General features: G+C 39.5%; 1 protein-coding gene across 1 annotated transcript; it reads left to right on the plus strand.

Moving 5' to 3' along the window:
* Positions 1-9,486: 9,486 nt before the first annotated feature.
* LOC118804451 (serine-rich adhesin for platelets-like) lies at positions 9,487-11,987 on the plus strand. The gene is made up of 4 exons (XM_036564961.1): positions 9,487-10,496; positions 10,725-10,789; positions 11,133-11,278; positions 11,492-11,987. Exons 1-4 carry the CDS (start codon positions 9,525-9,527, stop codon positions 11,725-11,727), a joined length of 1,419 nt encoding a protein of 472 aa, XP_036420854.1. The 5' UTR covers positions 9,487-9,524; the 3' UTR covers positions 11,728-11,987.
* Positions 11,988-20,432: the final 8,445 nt, after the last annotated feature.

Below are 20,432 nucleotides of genomic sequence, written 5' to 3' on the forward strand. Positions count from 1 at the left end.
GTGAGTGTTCAAAACTTTATTTCATTAATAAATATAAACTCTCAGTGCATTTGGAAGATATAATTTGTATTGTGAAGAATAGTTTTAAAGTTTTGAATGATGAAAATTCTGATGTGATAAAGCATTTTTAATGAATGTTATGAGAATGAGAAGCTGTATTAATTTACTACATTACTGTCAGAGAAATGAATACTAACTGCTTCTATCATCCTTTCACAGTGGATGTTTACTCAACCACTTTGGATTTAAGCATGACTACCACCACCACCACCAACACCAGCACTACACACTACACACAGATGCAGGCTAGCCAGAATGACCTTACAAATGACAAATTCGGCAGTATTTTGGAAACATCTTTACCCACCTACACTTTTACTATTACAGATTCAACAATTGCAAATCAACCTATAACAATATCAGAAGAAAATATTAAACCATCAGTTATAACTCACTCTACTTCATACCAAGGTTTGGGAACAAGTGCCATTTATACAATAACAAAAGAAGAATTGTCCACTACAAGTCAGGTTCCTCAATTTTTCACTCAACCAATGACACATTCTGTTACTGAGACAGAAGATGAAACTATGAGATCTACCATGCTGACATCTTCAGCTGACAATAACTCATTTGAAGATTCTTTGTCAACCACTTCATTTCATTCATCAGCCACTGTGACAAACACATTACCTACAGACAATTCTGTAGCTTTACCAGGAATATCAACAGGTGCTGCAAATGTACTTCTACCAGAGACATCAACAGCAGCTGGACACAGAACTATGGAAGAAACAATACATTCTGTTTCTATAACAACATCCTCAACATCCCACCTTTCGATGTTACCAGATTTCCCAATCACAGCAGTCCCTATGACTACAGATGCAGCACTGACCCCAACACAAGTAACACCAACACAAACTTCAACAAGGGTAACAGAAGTATCTGATTCTATGTACACAAAGCCCATTGACCTTCAAGCTTCAACCACTTCTACTGAACCATCAACTGTGCATTTGCAAACCCTGGAGCAGACTCTTTTAACCAGTTCTTCTGCTATGAATGATCCTAACAAATCAACAGTAGACCTTCAAAAATCTACACCACTCCAGGGCCTGGAAATTGTCGTTCAGCCTGCTACAGTCTCAGCATTCAGTGCAACTGAATATGCAACAGTTGCAGCTTCTACTTTGCTACCAAAAACATCATCAATGAAAAATCATTCTCCTACATCTAGTACTGAACCTGCAACAGTTTCTGTCTCTGCCAAAGCAGTTGAAACTTCCAGAACAATGTTTATGTCTGCAGTTGATAGTAGTTCAGCTACAATTTCTTCCTCTGAAATCCCCAATGAAGTTCACTCTACAGCAATGTTACCAGCAACATCAACAGTGTCTGATTCTGTCAGTTTTACAGACACATCAAATACATTGGGGCGTGTAGCATCTAAAGAAATTTCAACAGTGACACCTGTAAATTTACCAAGCATTTCAGCAAAAGATGTAACATTAACAGAAATAAAAACAGCTGTGCCTGTATCAGAGTTTTTGAACAGAAATGACTCTGTAATGTCAATGGAAACAGTAACTCCAACACAACTGCCACATGAACAAACTTTTACCATGGCAGTGCAACTGCCTCCTTCTAAAACAATGACATCTACTTTGTCCCAAACCTCATTAATGACGACCAAAACAACACCTACAAGACTGGATACACTTGACACTGTAGTTTCTATGACTAGTCAACTCAGTCAGTCTGCCACAGCTACAGTGGACCATTCCACTGATGTAAATGTGGTACCAGCATCACCAGTGGCAACCTCTACCAGAAGTCAGGCTCCTTCGTCGACTACTGAATCGGAACAATTTTCTGACACTGAGTCTTCAACTGAATCTTTGCAAAGTACCATGTTGATGTTAACAACTGATAATACTTCAAATATGAGAAATTCATCAGAAGCTTCACCTGATGTATCTGTGACAGAAGCACAAGTAATTTCACCCAGAACTAAGACAACAGTTGTGCCACCAAATGTGCCAACAGCGCAGTCAACTATGACTGCAATTCCACGTGAATTCCTGATCACAGCAGCCTCTACAGCTACAGCAACATCAACAGAAACATCAAATAATTCATCAACTGCTACATTTTCAGCTATTATAAATCAATCCACAACAACATCAGAAGAACAAAACCACACATCAGTTATAACTCTGTCTACTACATATCAAGGTTTGGGAACAAGTGCTACTTCTACAGTAACAAAAGAAGAATTGTCCACTAGAAGTCAGGTTCCTCAATTTTTCACTCAACCAATGACACATTCTGTTACTGAGACAGAAGATGAAACTATGAGATCTACCATGCTGACATCTTCAGCTGACAATAACTCATTTGAAGATTCTTTGTCAACCACTTCATTTCATTCATCAGCCACTGTGACAAACACATTACCTACAGACAATTCTGTAGCTTTACCAGGAATATCAACAGGTGCTGCAAATGTACTTCTACCAGAGACATCAACAGCAGCTGGACACAGAACTATGGAAGAAACAATACATTCTGTTTCTATAACAACATCCTCAACATCCCACCTTTCGATGTTACCAGATTTCCCAATCACAGCAGTCCCTATGACTACAGATGCAGCACTGACCCCAACACAAGTAACACCAACACAAACTTCAACAAGGGTAACAGAAGTATCTGATTCTATGTACACAAAGCCCATTGACCTTCAAGCTTCAACCACTTCTACTGAACCATCAACTGTGCATTTGCAAACCCTGGAGCAGACTCTTTTAACCAGTTCTTCTGCTATGAATGATCCTAACAAATCAACAGTAGACCTTCAAAAATCTACACCACTCCAGGGCCTGGAAATTGTCGTTCAGCCTGCTACAGTCTCAGCATTCAGTGCAACTGAATATGCAACAGTTGCAGCTTCTACTTTGCTACCAAAAACATCATCAACGAAAAATCATTCTCCTACATCTAGTACTGAACCTGCAACAGTTTCTGTCTCTGCCAAAGCAGTTGAAACTTCCAGAACAATGTTTATGTCTGCAGTTGATAGTAGTTCAGCTACAATTTCTTCCTCTGAAATCCCCAATGAAGTTCACTCTACAGCAATGTTACCAGCAACATCAACAGTGTCTGATTCTGTCAGTTTTACAGACACATCAAATACATTGGGGCGTGTAGCATCTAAAGAAATTTCAACAGTGACACCTGTAAATTTACCAAGCATTTCAGCAAAAGATGTAACATTAACAGAAATAAAAACAGCTGTGCCTGTATCAGAGTTTTTGAACAGAAATGACTCTGTAATGTCAATGGAAACAGTAACTCCAACACAACTGCCACATGAACAAACTTTTACCATGGCAGTGCAACTGCCTCCTTCTAAAACAATGACATCTACTTTGTCCCAAACCTCATTAATGACGACCAAAACAACACCTACAAGACTGGATACACTTGACACTGTAGTTTCTATGACTAGTCAACTCAGTCAGTCTGCCACAGCTACAGTGGACCATTCCACTGATGTAAATGTGGTAGCAGCATCACCAGTGGCAACCTCTACCAGAAGTCAGGCTCCTTCGTCGACTACTGAATCGGAACAATTTTCTGACACTGAGTCTTCAACTGAATCTTTGCAAAGTACCATGTTGATGTTAACAACTGATAATACTTCAAATATGAGAAATTCATCAGAAGCTTCACCTGATGTATCTGTGACAGAAGCACAAGTAATTTCACCCAGAACTAAGACAACAGTTGTGCCACCAAATGTGCCAACAGCGCAGTCAACTATGACTGCAATTCCACGTGAATTCCTGATCACAGCAGCCTCTACAGCTACAGCAACATCAACAGAAACATCAAATAATTCATCAACTGCTACATTTTCAGCTATTATAAATCAATCCACAACAACATCAGAAGAACAAAACCACACATCAGTTATAACTCTGTCTACTACATATCAAGGTTTGGGAACAAGTGCTACTTCTACAGTAACAAAAGAAGAATTGTCCACTAGAAGTCAGGTTCCTCAATTTTTCACTCAACCAATGACACATTCTGTTACTGAGACAGAAGATGAAACTATGAGATCTACCATGCTGACATCTTCAGCTGACAATAACTCATTTGAAGATTCTTTGTCAACCACTTCATTTCATTCATCAGCCACTGTGACAAACACATTACCTACAGACAATTCTGTAGCTTTACCAGGAATATCAACAGGTGCTGCAAATGTACTTCTACCAGAGACATCAACAGCAGCTGGACACAGAACTATGGAAGAAACAATACATTCTGTTTCTATAACAACATCCTCAACATCCCACCTTTCGATGTTACCAGATTTCCCAATCACAGCAGTCCCTATGACTACAGATGCAGCACTGACCCCAACACAAGTAACACCAACACAAACTTCAACAAGGGTAACAGAAGTATCTGATTCTATGTACACAAAGCCCATTGACCTTCAAGCTTCAACCACTTCTACTGAACCATCAACTGTGCATTTGCAAACCCTGGAGCAGACTCTTTTAACCAGTTCTTCTGCTATGAATGATCCTAACAAATCAACAGTAGACCTTCAAAAATCTACACCACTCCAGGGCCTGGAAATTGTCGTTCAGCCTGCTACAGTCTCAGCATTCAGTGCAACTGAATATGCAACAGTTGCAGCTTCTACTTTGCTACCAAAAACATCATCAACGAAAAATCATTCTCCTACATCTAGTACTGAACCTGCAACAGTTTCTGTCTCTGCCAAAGCAGTTGAAACTTCCAGAACAATGTTTATGTCTGCAGTTGATAGTAGTTCAGCTACAATTTCTTCCTCTGAAATCCCCAATGAAGTTCACTCTACAGCAATGTTACCAGCAACATCAACAGTGTCTGATTCTGTCAGTTTTACAGACACATCAAATACATTGGGGCGTGTAGCATCTAAAGAAATTTCAACAGTGACACCTGTAAATTTACCAAGCATTTCAGCAAAAGATGTAACATTAACAGAAATAAAAACAGCTGTGCCTGTATCAGAGTTTTTGAACAGAAATGACTCTGTAATGTCAATGGAAACAGTAACTCCAACACAACTTCCACATGAACAAACTTTTACCATGGCAGTGCAACTGCCTCCTTCTAAAACAATGACATCTACTTTGTCCCAAACCTCATTAATGACAACCAAAACAACACCTACAAGACTGGATACACTTGACACTGTAGTTTCTATGACTAGTCAACTCAGTCAGTCTGCCACAGCTACAGTGGACCATTCCACTGATGTAAATGTGGTACCAGCATCACCAGTGGCAACCTCTACCAGAAGTCAGGCTCCTTCGTCGACTACTGAATCGGAACAATTTTCTGACACTGAGTCTTCAACTGAATCTTTGCAAAGTACCATGTTGATGTTAACAACTGATAATACTTCAAATATGAGAAATTCATCAGAAGCTTCACCTGATGTATCTGTGACAGAAGCACAAGTAATTTCACCCAGAACTAAGACAACAGTTGTGCCACCAAATGTGCCAACAGCGCAGTCAACTATGACTGCAATTCCACGTGAATTCCTGATCACAGCAGCCTCTTCAGCTACAGCAACATCAACAGAAACATCAAATAATTCATCAACTGCTACATTTTCAGCTATTATAAATCAATCCACAACAACATCAGAAGAACAAAACCACACATCAGTTATAACTCTGTCTACTACATATCAAGGTTTGGGAACAAGTGCTACTTCTACAGTAACAAAAGAAGAATTGTCCACTAGAAGTCAGGTTCCTCAATTTTTCACTCAACCAATGACACATTCTGTTACTGAGACAGAAGATGAAACTATGAGATCTACCATGCTGACATCTTCAGCTGACAATAACTCATTTGAAGATTCTTTGTCAACCACTTCATTTCATTCATCAGCCACTGTGACAAACACATTACCTACAGACAATTCTGTAGCTTTACCAGGAATATCAACAGGTGCTGCAAATGTACTTCTACCAGAGACATCAACAGCAGCTGGACACAGAACTACGGAAGAAACAATACATTCTGTTTCTATAACAACATCCTCAACATCCCACCTTTCGATGTTACCAGATTTCCCAATCACAGCAGTCCCTATGACTACAGATGCAGCACTGACCCCAACACAAGTAACACCAACACAAACTTCAACAAGGGTAACAGAAGTATCTGATTCTATGTACACAAAGCCCATTGACCTTCAAGCTTCAACCACTTCTACTGAACCATCAACTGTGCATTTGCAAACCCTGGAGCAGACTCTTTTAACCAGTTCTTCTGCTATGAATGATCCTTACAAATCAACAGTAGACCTTCAAAAATCTACACCACTCCAGGGCCTGGAAATTGTCGTTCAGCCTGCTACAGTCTCAGCATTCAGTGCAACTGAATATGCAACAGTTGCAGCTTCTACTTTGCTACCAAAAACATCATCAACGAAAAATCATTCTCCTACATCTAGTACTGAACCTGCAACAGTTTCTGTCTCTGCCAAAGCAGTTGAAACTTCCAGAACAATGTTTATGTCTGCAGTTGATAGTAGTTCAGCTACAATTTCTTCCTCTGAAATCCCCAATGAAGTTCACTCTACAGCAATGTTACCAGCAACATCAACAGTGTCTGATTCTGTCAGTTTTACAGACACATCAAATACATTGGGGCGTGTAGCATCTAAAGAAATTTCAACAGTGACACCTGTAAATTTACCAAGCATTTCAGCAAAAGATGTAACATTAACAGAAATAAAAACAGCTGTGCCTGTATCAGAGTTTTTGAACAGAAATGACTCTGTAATGTCAATGGAAACAGTAACTCCAACACAACTTCCACATGAACAAACTTTTACCATGGCAGTGCAACTGCCTCCTTCTAAAACAATGACATCTACTTTGTCCCAAACCTCATTAATGACAACCAAAACAACACCTACAAGACTGGATACACTTGACACTGTAGTTTCTATGACTAGTCAACTCAGTCAGTCTGCCACAGCTACAGTGGACCATTCCACTGATGTAAATGTGGTACCAGCATCACCAGTGGCAACCTCTACCAGAAGTCAGGCTCCTTCGTCGACTACTGAATCGGAACAATTTTCTGACACTGAGTCTTCAACTGAATCTTTGCAAAGTACCATGTTGATGTTAACAACTGATAATACTTCAAATATGAGAAATTCATCAGAAGCTTCACCTGATGTATCTGTGACAGAAGCACAAGTAATTTCACCCAGAACTAAGACAACAGTTGTGCCACCAAATGTGCCAACAGCGCAGTCAACTATGACTGCAATTCCACGTGAATTCCTGATCACAGCAGCCTCTACAGCTACAGCAACATCAACAGAAACATCAAATAATTCATCAACTGCTACATTTTCAGCTATTATAAATCAATCCACAACAACATCAGAAGAACAAAACCACACATCAGTTATAACTCTGTCTACTACATATCAAGGTTTGGGAACAAGTGCTACTTCTACAGTAACAAAAGAAGAATTGTCCACTAGAAGTCAGGTTCCTCAATTTTTCACTCAACCAATGACACATTCTGTTACTGAGACAGAAGATGAAACTATGAGATCTACCATGCTGACATCTTCAGCTGACAATAACTCATTTGAAGATTCTTTGTCAACCACTTCATTTCATTCATCAGCCACTGTGACAAACACATTACCTACAGACAATTCTGTAGCTTTACCAGGAATATCAACAGGTGCTGCAAATGTACTTCTACCAGAGACATCAACAGCAGCTGGACACAGAACTATGGAAGAAACAATACATTCTGTTTCTATAACAACATCCTCAACATCCCACCTTTCGATGTTACCAGATTTCCCAATCACAGCAGTCCCTATGACTACAGATGCAGCACTGACCCCAACACAAGTAACACCAACACAAACTTCAACAAGGGTAACAGAAGTATCTGATTCTATGTACACAAAGCCCATTGACCTTCAAGCTTCAACCACTTCTACTGAACCATCAACTGTGCATTTGCAAACCCTGGAGCAGACTCTTTTAACCAGTTCTTCTGCTATGAATGATCCTTACAAATCAACAGTAGACCTTCAAAAATCTACACCACTCCAGGGCCTGGAAATTGTCGTTCAGCCTGCTACAGTCTCAGCATTCAGTGCAACTGAATATGCAACAGTTGCAGCTTCTACTTTGCTACCAAAGACATCATCAACGAAAAATCATTCTCCTACATCTAGTACTGAACCTGCAACAGTTTCTGTCTCTGCCAAAGCAGTTGAAACTTCCAGAACAATGTTTATGTCTGCAGTTGATAGTAGTTCAGCTACAATTTCTTCCTCTGAAATCCCCAATGAAGTTCACTCTACAGCAATTTTACCAGCAACATCAACAGTGATTGATTCTGTCAGTTTTACAGACACATCAAATACATTGGGGCGTGTAGCATCTAAAGAAATTTCAACAGTGACACCTGTAAATTTACCAAGCATTTCAGCAAAAGATGTAACGTTAACAGAAATAAAAACAGCTGTGCCTGTATCAGAGTTTTTGAACAGAAATGACTCTGTAATGTCAATGGAAACAGTAACTCCAACACAACTGCCACATGAACAAACTTTTACCATGGCAGTGCAACTGCCTCCTTCTAAAACAATGACATCTACTTTGTCCCAAACCTCATTAATGACAACCAAAACAACACCTACAAGACTGGATACACTTGACACTGTAGTTTCTATGACTAGTCAACTCAGTCAGTCTGCCACAGCTACACTGGACCATTCCACTGATGTAAGTGTGGTACCAGCATCACCAGTGGCAACCTCTACCAGAAGTCAGGCTCCTTCGTCGACTACTGAATCGGAACAATTTTCTGACACTGAGTCTTCAACTGAATCTTTGCAAAGTACCATGTTGATGTTAACAACTGATAATACTTCAAATATGAGAAATTCATCAGAAGCTTCACCTGGTGTATCTGTGACAGAAGCACAAGTAATTTCACCCAGATCTAAGACAACAGTTGTGCCACCAACTGTGCCAACAACGCAGTCAACTATGACTGCAATTCCACGTGAATTTCTGGTCACAGCAGCCTCTACATCTTCAACTGCAGCACTGACCCAAACAGAAGACTCTACTACTGCAACAGAACTAGCTGTCCATACAAGTACAAAACTCACTAAACCAGTTGGTCAGACATCAACCACCTTACAAGAAACACCAACAAACTTTGCCACTACAGATTTTCCACAAATAGTATCAACAGTTCAAAAGTCTTCAGCTTTACCAGCAATGTCTTCAACACAGTTACTTCCTAAAGAAAATACTACCGTGGCAGCAAAACTGCCTACTTCTACAACAATGACATCTACTTTCACTCCAACCTCTTTCCCGTCAACTGAGGCAACAAATGTGAGACTGGATACACTTGGTCATTTATCGACTGTTTCTATGACTAGTCAGCTCAGTCAGTCTGGCACAGCTGCAGTTGACTATAACACTGATACAAGTGCATCACCAGCATCACCAGTGGCACCACCTACCAGAAGTCAGTCTCCTTCATCTACTACTGAATCAGAAAGATTTTCTGTCTCTGGATCTTCAACTGAATCTTTCCAAAATACTTTGTTGATGTTCACAATTGATAATACTTCAAAGATGAGATCTTCATCAGTAGGTTCACCTGATGTATCTGTGACAGAAGCACATGTAATTTCACCCAGACCTGAGACAACAGTTGTGCCACCAAATGTGCCAACAGCGCAATCAGCTATGACTGTAATTCCACATGAATTCCTGATCACAGCAGCCTCTACAGCTACAGTTGCAGCACAGACCCCAACAGAAGCTTCTACTACTTCAACAGAACTGGCTGCTCCTACAAATACAAGATTTACTCAAGCCCAAATTTCTACTACATCAACAGAAACATCAACTGATTCATCAACTGCTTCAGTTTCAGCTGTTATAAATCAATTCACAACAATGTCAGAAGAACAAAACCACACATCAGTTATGACTCAGTCTACTACATATCAAGGTTTGAGAACAAGTGCTGTTTCTACAATAACAAAAGAAGCAGTGTCTACCAGAAATCAGGTTCCTCAGTCTTTTACTGAGTCTGTCTCTGAAGAACCACTACAACCTTTGAGAACCACTTCAACTCCATCTTCAAACACTTACAGAATATCTTTAGCTGTAACTACCACTGCTGGAAACACCAGACCAGCCACCACAACAAACACCTCTGCTATTTCTGTTGCTTGGTTATCTACTCTGGCTACCACAGCCATGGCAGTGCCAGCTAAAGCAGGTGAAGGAGTTATTATTTTACAATTACGCATCCAGCGAGTCTTCATCCCTGCTTACAATGATCCTTCCTCAACTGAGTACAAGACTCTGGTTAGCAATATCACTGCTGAGGTAATAAAGCAAAAAAAGGTGTTTTATATATATATATATATATTGTGATTCTGACAGATTTTATAATGTGATTTTAAAAATATGATCTTTGCATGGATTTATCAACTTATCAGTTCTTGGAAAAATCTGATTTTATGATTTTTGTTACCAGTAAAATTCTGAAAGATGGACAAGAACACCAAGCCGATAATGCTTGTATTTTAACTATCTGTGTCTTTTCTTGTGTAGTTGGGCCGAGGCTACAGAGAGCAGTTTCCCCTTACATTCCTCCGATGCTATGTCTTAAGACTCTGGTACAGTATTTTCAGCTTTAATCACATCACAGCATGAAAATAGCTAGGACACCACAGTGAGAAATTATATGAATCTTCTTTTATCTCCTCTTTTTTTAAGTTTAAGTTTATTCCTGTTTGAAAAGCTCAGCTGATGTTTTAAATGTCATATACATTTATGTTATCTCTTTACTGTTTTAATAATAATGCAAGTTTTGTATGATGTTCTAAAGAAGTATTTATTTATTTATTTATTTTTAAAAATATGAAAATGCATACCCCATGAGTGCTGGTTTTAAAATAGTTGTTAATATCATAAGCTGCTGATAGATCATTTCTAAATCTCCCTTTTCACCATCTACAGGGCTGGTTCAGTGGGTGTGGACACTCAGCTAATCTTTAAAAATGAAGCAGTTCTTCCAAATGTAACAGTTGTGGCTGAATCACTGAAATCAGCAATAAATGGCTCTACAGTTTTCCTGGATATCATTCCATCCAGTGTAACTGCTGGTGAGAGTTCAACACTTTATTTTATTCATAAAAACTCTCAGTGCAATTGAAGAGTATTCTTTTTGTATAGAATTGGGATTTTGGATGATAAGCAGATTCTGATGTTATAAAACATTTTCAATAAATGTTTCAGGATCCAATTCTCTATTATTTAACTACTGTTAAGCATCATCACTGAAATTAATGCAACATGCTTCCTTTTCCTTTTCATAGTAAATATTCTCTCAACTACTTTGGATACCAACACCGCCACCGCCGCCACCACCACCACCACTGCCACAACCACCACCACCACCACCACCACACTCCACACACAGATGCAGACCAGCCATAACAACATTACAAGTGAGACATTTAGCAGTGCCATGGCAACATCTCTACCCAGCACACTAATCACTTTCTTTGTTATGATAATTTTTCACAGCTTTATAAACACTCTTATGCAGTGAATTTTGTAGATTGGCAAAAAAAAAATTATGAAATGAGGACTTGATACATGGTGTAAAATATAATACTACTTAAAATGATTTTGTGCACTTTGTGTTTATAGTATTATATATGCAATGATCTAATTATCTAATCAATAACGGTGAATAGTATGATTGTAAATGTTATCTTTTCTGTGTCTCATAGCTTATGTTAAATAGTACTTTACACTTCTTTATATTACTAATCTCTGCACACCTATCTGCTGACACATTGTAGTGGCAGAATCTACCTGTTCTTATAGCCCATAAAATTATGTCTATAATAACATCCTATCCTTTATGCAATTTCAGGTTTTGTATTTTGCACAATGGAATGTTTGAATGAATGTATAAAATCCAATAAAATATGGGAATGGATCAAATGTATACTTGTTTCTATAAGAAGTACTCAAGTTTTAAAAGATTACACACTATGCTAGAGAATACTTGTTACAAAAGACATGGATTGTTGTAGTACAGTGGATAAATGAAAATATGTCAGTCTATGCTGTGGTATATGCAGATTGGCATAGGTACCACTGAAAAAAGGAATAACACTAATAATGTATGGTCACTGATAATACTCTCTCTGTATGTCCACTGATAATTAAGTACATCTCCCTTTTTAACGAACAAATTTCCTGCAAAGTTATATCATAAAAACAGTGAGGAGGATATACAGATGGAGAATGAATCATAAAAATTTGCTCAAGAACCTCATCCAGAAGAAGCTTTGCACGCAAATCTGTGTTAGTAGGAAAAAAATCAGGGCTAGCAAGTTAAATTTGGGCTGAACATTATACATGAAAATAGTTCTCTTTTTAGTTGGGTAGATCATTGTGGCAATTTACACTGCTTAACCTGCTCTGGGCCCCTAGAACTTCAAGGCCACATTTTACACACTTCAAACTTTAACCTCAGATCACCTGCTTGCATTGTAACACTTGTGCTAGTAGACTAAAAACTTCTGCATCAGACAGAAAGATTTAGAAGCACACTGAGGAAAACAGTTTTATTTAAAACTGAACTGGCTGTTCAGTGCAGACATACACATTTGAGAATATGCCTGTAGGCCAATTTAAAACAAAAAATGGATTCTGAAACCATGTTAACATTAAAGCAGGGTAATGATTTAGAATGAAATCAGAAACAAAATCAGAATCGCTTTCTTTATTTCACCAAATATGTTAAGATACATTGTTTATAGATATACAAGATATTTGTTTTGGTGAGTGCATAATGTATGACAAGTATAAGTACACATACTAAATTGACCAAGCAAACAGACTGTTAACAAGTTATTAACTAAGGGACAATTCAATAAAAATACAATAAATATATTAAAGAATAAATGATAGTGAATAATAAAGAGTCATGGAGAGGATCTAAAGAAAATGCATGAATATCTGTACATTTAGTTTCTTGCCTGGTGGAGAAGATTATACAGTTAGAGGTGCATCCGGAAGTTAGAAAAGAGCAGGGCTAGTCAGCAGGGCTCAGACTCACGGTTAAAAGCTCCTGGTGCCTCAGGGAGAGCTAGCATGCCCCCGACTCCGGCAGCAGTGCCTTCACAGTAGGGCCAAAGTTTGCCATTACATTGGCAAATGCTTTCCCCATGCGAGCACCACTCGCATTTATATCTATCTTAGACTCTGTTGGTTTCACTCAAAATATAATGGGACAACTCATTATTGCAACCACACTCTAAATTTAGACCTTTGGTGTAAACATAGAGCATTTAGCTGTTTTTCCCCAGAGCACAGCAGTCTCAGATCATTACCTAATCACATATGAAATTCGCTTTAGACATAATAAGTGTTCAACACCACACTAACATCCTCCACAGCTAGTAGCTTTATCAAAACACCTCCCAGATCTATCAGCTTCTAACAGCTGTATACATGAACCTACCAAATGAGATCATATGACTGAGTGCTTAGCTTTATTAAAACATAAAAGAATAAGGCAGAAAAAGCTTAATAATAGTCCTAGATTATTATTTCACATAATTTCTAAATTGGCTAAGAACCAAACAGCTACTGAAACCCAGATGCCATCAGCCTTCAGCAGCAATGATTTTATAAGTTTTTTCAATAACAAAATTGAAATAATCAGGCAAAAAATGCAGTTAACTGCTACAAACCTGCTGCCCTAATAAGCTAATCCAGATCTTAAGTACTGTGTAACTACTGCAGAGAGGTTGGAATCATTTACCTTACTTCAACAAACAGAGCTGGTTAAAATTATTTCCTTCTAAATTCTTCTACTTGCATATTAGGTCCAATTCCTACAAGTTTATTCAAAGAAATTTTGCCAGAAATAGCCAAGCCTCTTTTGTCAATAATAAACTCTCTAATCCTTGGACACATACCAAAAACTCTTAAACTAGCGATAATTAAACCTTTGATTAACAAACTTAATCTTGATCCTGTGAGCTCCCTATTTACATAGAAATCACACATGAAAAATTTCCATCTGTATTTAGGCCTCATCGTAGTACAGACACAGCACTAGTGAAAACTGTAAATGATCTCTTATTATTATGTAACCAGGAAAATGTTTCTTAGTGCAGCATTTGATATGAAAAACCACTCTATCTTACCAGGCAGGCTAGAAAACCTTGTAGGAGTAACAGGAATAGCTTGGTTCAGATCTTACCTCACTGATCACAATCAGTTTGTGAGCAAGGAAAAACTCACTAAGAGCAAGAAGAGGAAAAAATCTTGAGAAGTACCATGACTCAAAAGGGGAACTTATCCTCCTCTGGTCAATACCAGATAGCAAAACAAAAACACAACAGTACATTAGTATTAAATATAACAAATAAAGAAAAGGGGAAAAGCAAAACTAAACAAGTGGGTTTTTAGTCTAGACTTAAAGACTGAGGCTGTGTCTGAGTCCCGAACACTGACTGGAAGATTATTCCAAAGCTGATGTAACTCCCCCTGATGTAACTCTATTAATTCTACATACTAGATTCTAGATATTAGATTAGTTTTCTGAAAAGCTGCTTTGTGACAATGCTTGTTTTAAAAAGTGAACTTTGGCTTGACAAGCAAACAGGCATTATGTTACAGAGAAGTTACTGTAATACAGTAAGGAGGTTTGTTTGGTCTTTTTTAGGTTCATAAGCAGCAAGTTTTCATGTCTAATAGCTAAACACTGCTTCTACATGTTTAGTTTTCACCTTCAGCAGGACTAAGGGCATTTTCAGACCGTCGAGTCATAGTTTCTTTTGCATATGTGAACATGCTAAATGAATTCAGACCCCTCTAAATGGCCCCAAAAAAGGGCCCCCTCTCGAGGTGGTCTCAGTTCACTTCGTTTGTAGTTAGTTTTGTGGTTTGATTGATTTGTACATTGTGAAAACAAAACAGCCCCAGTCCACTTTAACTTTGCTTTATGGTGAAGATCTTGAGGCTCACCATGCACACAGGTACAGTCTTCAGCACTTTAACAGGTAAAACAGACCAAGGATCATTTATAAGGTTCTACTCAGGATAAAGTCTGTGCGACAAGACAACAGCGCTGACATATTAAAGTGATAAGATGCGAGAGCCCACGTGATTTTACTGTGTTAAAGGCTCAAACTGGGCACACAATGCAATTTTAAGCTGCTTTCACACTGAATGAATAAAAATTAACAGCTGATGCAGAGGTTTCACTGGGTGGAGCTCAATGAGGAGCCCAGCCGAAAACGGAACCCACCACGGCAGACCCACAGGGTCATTTTACCAATTTTGCGCGAAGCACTTTGGCCAGTCGTTTCAGTGTGGCCAACAGACGGGTCTGGTGGTTCCTCTCAACACCTGGAAGGTTAGATTTATCAGAGAATGCAGCCCACTTTGTGAGTGCTGCGCACACTGAGTGCTGTGAAAGGGGTCTGAGTTCTAATGGAGTCGTGGTCTGAACAAAAAGTGGTCTGAGATCTCAAAGGACCAGAAAGAAAACTGAGTCCTATTTATAGATCACTTACATTGTGAAAAAATTAACTGAGGCCATTTGCAATTGGTTCCCTTCCAGGTTCGCTTTAACAGAACTCAGTTTGGTTCTTTTAAAATGAACTATATGTGAAAACACTATAACTGACTAGTTCCTAATGATATGGGAGCTTTTCTGTGAGATTATATGGGATGACCGTGTTAAATGCTGCGCTGTAGTCAATAAAGGGCATTCTGACATACATGTCCATGCCCTCCAGGTGTGTGAGGGCTGTGTGAAGGGCAGTGTTCACTGCGTCGTCTGTGGAACGGTTCTGACGGTATGCAAACTGGAGAGGGTCTATAGTGTTTGGAATGATCTCTTGGATATGAATAATGACTATTCTCTTGAAGCACTTCATCACGATTGGGGTGAGTGCAACAGGGCGACAGTCATTTAGGCAGGTCACAACACTTTTCTTTGGGAGGGGCACGATGGTGGTGGTCTTGAAGCAGGATGGCCGGGAGTCTGCGGTGGTGTAGTAGCCCTCCAGCCTCAGCCTGTACAGTCTCTTGGCCTCTCTGATAGATCTACGCAGGTCATATCTGGACCTTTTGTAGTCTTCAGCATTGCCTGAGAGAAATGCAGCATGGCAAGTACGTAGCATGGACCAAACATCACCGTTTACCCAGGTTTCTGGTTGGGACATTTTCGGCAGCACTTTGTAGGAACAATGCTTTCAATGCAGCTGCTGATGTAGCCTGTTACTCCAGAAGCATAGTCCTCTAGATCAACAGTACAGTTCTCTCTCACAGCAGCAGTTCTGAACACATCCTAGTTTGTACTGTCAAAGCAGTCCTGAAGCACTAGATCAGTTTCTTCATTCCACACTTTGATAGTTTTACTCACTGGAAGTGCTTGCTTGTCTGTATGCTGGGTAGAGGAACACGAAGATGTGGTCAGACTGTCCAAAGTGCAGCCAAGGCACAGCCCTGTAGGCCCCCCTCACGTTGCTGTAGACTTGGTCGAGTATGTTGCTCTCCCTTGTCGGAAGGCTCACGTGCTAATGATACTTGGGGAGGACAGTCATCAGATCGCAGTGGTTGAAGTCGCTGGCAACAATGAACACGGCGTCTGGGTGCACGGTCTCTTGTTTACTAATGGCGTCATGCAGCAGCCCTAGCGCCATGGCAGAGTTCACACGTGGTGGGATGTAAACAGCCAGAATAACCACAGCGCTGAACTCTTTCGGCAGATAGAAGGATCTGCACTTCAACGTCAGCAGTTCTAAGTCAGCTGAACAATGTTTTTCAACAGTCTTTACATCGGAACACCACCTGTTGTTCACATAGATGCAGGCACTGCCACCTTTGTTCTTCCCCGATGCTGCTATGCGGTCCCCGCGGTGGACGGAGGGCGTTTCTAACTGAATCGCTGAGTCTGGCATGCTGTCCGAGAGCCAGGTTTCCGTGAGAATAAGAGCACAGCACTCTCTGATCTCACGCTGAGTTGTTATTCTGGTTCTCAGCTCATCCAGCTTGTTTTCGAGGGAGCAAACATTAGCTAACAACAGGCTAGGTAGCGGTGGCCGCATAGCCCTAGCCTTTAGCCTAGCATGTAGCCCATCTCTCTTGCCCCGCTTCCGCTTTGGCTGCTCTGTTCTTCGGCTGTGCCGCTCACCCGAGGCCGGTGCAGCTGGGCCTTGCTGGCTGGTGCCGATGGAGTACAAGCTTAAAAGAAAGTTGAAGTCCGAAAGGTTAAAGGTAAGTTCATGATGAACTTTACCGATCTCCAGGAGTGCCTTTCTACTATAACTAACTGTTCCATAGGTATACTGTACATTTAAAAGAAATACTAAAGTTAAAATAAATAATAAATAGCGTTGGTTGCAGTAGGAACACACAAAGACATCTGACATGGTAGGCGCCATTTTGGGCGATACAGTACAGTACAGTACAGTAACTCATTGATTGATTATTGTGATGGGGGAGGAGGGTTGTTGGGTCCCTGAAGCAGTAGTTGAGGGTGGAGGGGAAACTGGGCAAATTTTTTGCTAAACCTGAGGGCTGACTTGTTGACAGCCTCATCCCAGCTGAAACTAGCTTCTTCATAATCAGTGGGAGGTTCAGATGGCCCGTATTACTGTATGCATCAATATACCAGCAAATTCAGCTACTTCCTTCACACTATGGCCTTTGGCATGCCTAAATGCAATCACTCCTTTTTGCCAATCATTAACATCATTTGCCACCCATTTTCCACACATTAAAATAAACATTCACTGCACTGAACCATCTCTTCTCAATCTATGAATCCCATCACACAACCCACAGGTATTTATAGCCTGATCATCTAACGCTATCTGCAGGAGCCTGAAGTTACTACCACATTTTGTCTGGTGAGCTCAAATACTGTAGCTTGAAAAAGAAGATAAAGTTTTGAAAATAAATAGGAGAAATGAAAGATAGCAGGGCTAAGCAGAAAAGCATCTGAGTGGCAAGGAAGCAGGAAGTTATATTGCATTTAGCAATATGATTTTCAGCAGCTAAGCTAACAAAAAGAAAACTAGTTATCATATTGATTTTAACAATGTTCTTTTCTGAAATTTGAATGCTTTATAACAGTAAGTATGCTCACTTGTGAAGTGTGCATTTCCACTTTGTTTGCAGTCATCTCAAAGTCTGAATGTACAGTCTCATCACAGTGTCCTGTGTAAACGGTTAAAATGTCACTTTGTCTTTTTAGTTCAGTTCAGAATAGCTTTATTAGCATGACTGTGAGGTACAGTATTGCTAAAGCATCACAACAGTAGAAGGGAACAACAAAAAACAGTAATGGAAACAGAATAAGATAAAAGAACCAACATAAAAAATAACCATATTAATTATTATAATCACAATATTAGAGTATTATTATTATTATTATTATTAGTGTTTATAACTGCCTCTGAAATTGTTAGGGTCCAATTTATTTCCACTCTTATGGATTGGGGTTAGAAGTCCTTGGATGTCAGGAAAGCAGCCTGAACTCAGGATGAGGTTGAATAATTTGAGCACTGCCCTCTGCAGCTCAGGAGTGCTGTTTTTTAAGCATTTTCATTTCTGATGCTGTCAGGGCCACAGGCCTTTTTAGGTTTTAATGATTTGAGTTTTTGAGCCAATTCGTCTTGAGTTATTGGATAATCGAGTGGGTTTTGGTTGTCTTTGATTGTGTATTCAAGCAACTAATTTTTGCATGACCAGATTGGAATTTACTTCTTTATTTATTTCTTTGTAAAGATTTTCAAAATGTTTTTTTCCAAACGTCGCTATTTTGTATAGGTATGTCTTGTGGTTTTGTTGTGCTCAAGTTATTTCACATGTCCCAGAACTGATTTTGTTTAACAGAATCTTTCAGAGTTTTGTTCGTGTGATTTTGTTTTTTGATTTGGATTGAACATTTATAATGTTTAAGAGTTTCACAGTATTTTTGTCTCAGATTTTGATTGTCAGGTTGTCTGTGTTTTAGGTTTGAAAAATTTCTTAGTTCTTTTCTAACTGATTGGCATTCGAAATCAAACCATTTTTCTTTGTCCAGTTTTTTTTTACTTCTTTTCCTTTTTTTCTTTGAAGGTGAGCTATAGAAGATGCTGTTTGAAAAATGCTGTTGATTTGATTCACAGCAAGGTTTACACTGCTCTTATTATTTTCAAAATGGGTGTTAATAAAGTTAGTGATTTTGTTAGATAGAGAAACTGATTGGAGTGCATGCATGAACTTCACAGAGCTATCCAGAGCCCATCTGTAAGTCCTGTGGACTGTGACCAGCTTACTGGGCTTTGCTGCCGTTTGCTGGGGTTTATTTAACCATTTTAGATACACATTAATTTGATTATGGTCTGATAGAGGAGTTTGCCGTCGTACAGTGAATGCGTTGATGGAGGAGGGATCCATGTCAGTGATGGCATAATCAACTACACTAGCTCCAAGAGCTGAACAATACATGAACCTCCCTAAAGAGTCCCCTTTGATCCTGCCGTTAAGTATGTACAGACCTGAGGCTCGACAGAGATGCACTAACTCTTTTCCGCTCTTATTTACAGTGCAGTCGAGGTTGTTTCTATGTTTGAGGGCTGGTGTGAGGTACAGAGAGCTTTGGCTAAACACATGTTTGTCGCCCTGTGGGTCTACATAGTCATATTTAGTTCCAGTTCATGCATTGAAATCTCCACACAGTAGAACATTTGCCTGGGCCTGGAAATGGCTGACCTCTGTGTGGAGATTGTTTAGGTACTCCTCATCATAATAAGGGGATTCAATAGGAGGAGTGTAGACAGCACAGAAGTACGTGTCTGTCTCTGATATGCCGATTTCTTTATTCATTTTTAGCCAGCAATGTGATTTTCCAAATTTTTCAACTGAAAAGTGGCTGGCCAGGTCTCCTCCAGAATCTCGACCACGCTTGACTGTACTTAATTTGAGCGAGGGCACAATAACCTCACAGTTGCCTGAGCGACAGTGGGTAAGCGTGTCCTCACGACACCATGTTTCGGTGAGGATGAGGATGTCTACACCTTCAATATTCTTTAGAAAGTCTGAATTTCTATCAGTCCAAAGATCAAGGAGTAGAGACCCTGAACGTTCCAACAGCTAACACAGAGTGAGCTCATTTTAAACACTGGAAAATCTATCAAATCAGATCAATTTAGTGAAAGAAAATTATTATTATTGTACAAAAGTACAAACGATTTAGTCATATGTTAAATGAACAGTGCACACAGTGAACAG

The sequence above is a fragment of the Colossoma macropomum genome, unplaced genomic scaffold, assembly GCF_904425465.1.
Source record: "Colossoma macropomum unplaced genomic scaffold, Colossoma_macropomum, whole genome shotgun sequence".
Lineage (NCBI taxonomy): Eukaryota > Metazoa > Chordata > Actinopteri > Characiformes > Serrasalmidae > Colossoma > Colossoma macropomum.

Coding starts and splice junctions, on each gene's coding strand:
- LOC118804451 (XM_036564961.1), top strand. CDS start 9,525: ATGACTAGTCAGCTCAGTCAGTCTGGCACAGCTGCAGTTGACTATAAC. Junction 10,497..10,724: donor TTAGCAATATCACTGCTGAG/GTAATAAAGCAA, acceptor TTTCTTGTGTAG/TTGGGCCGAGGCTACAGAGA. Junction 11,279..11,491: donor TCCATCCAGTGTAACTGCTG/GTGAGAGTTCAA, acceptor TCCTTTTCATAG/TAAATATTCTCTCAACTACT.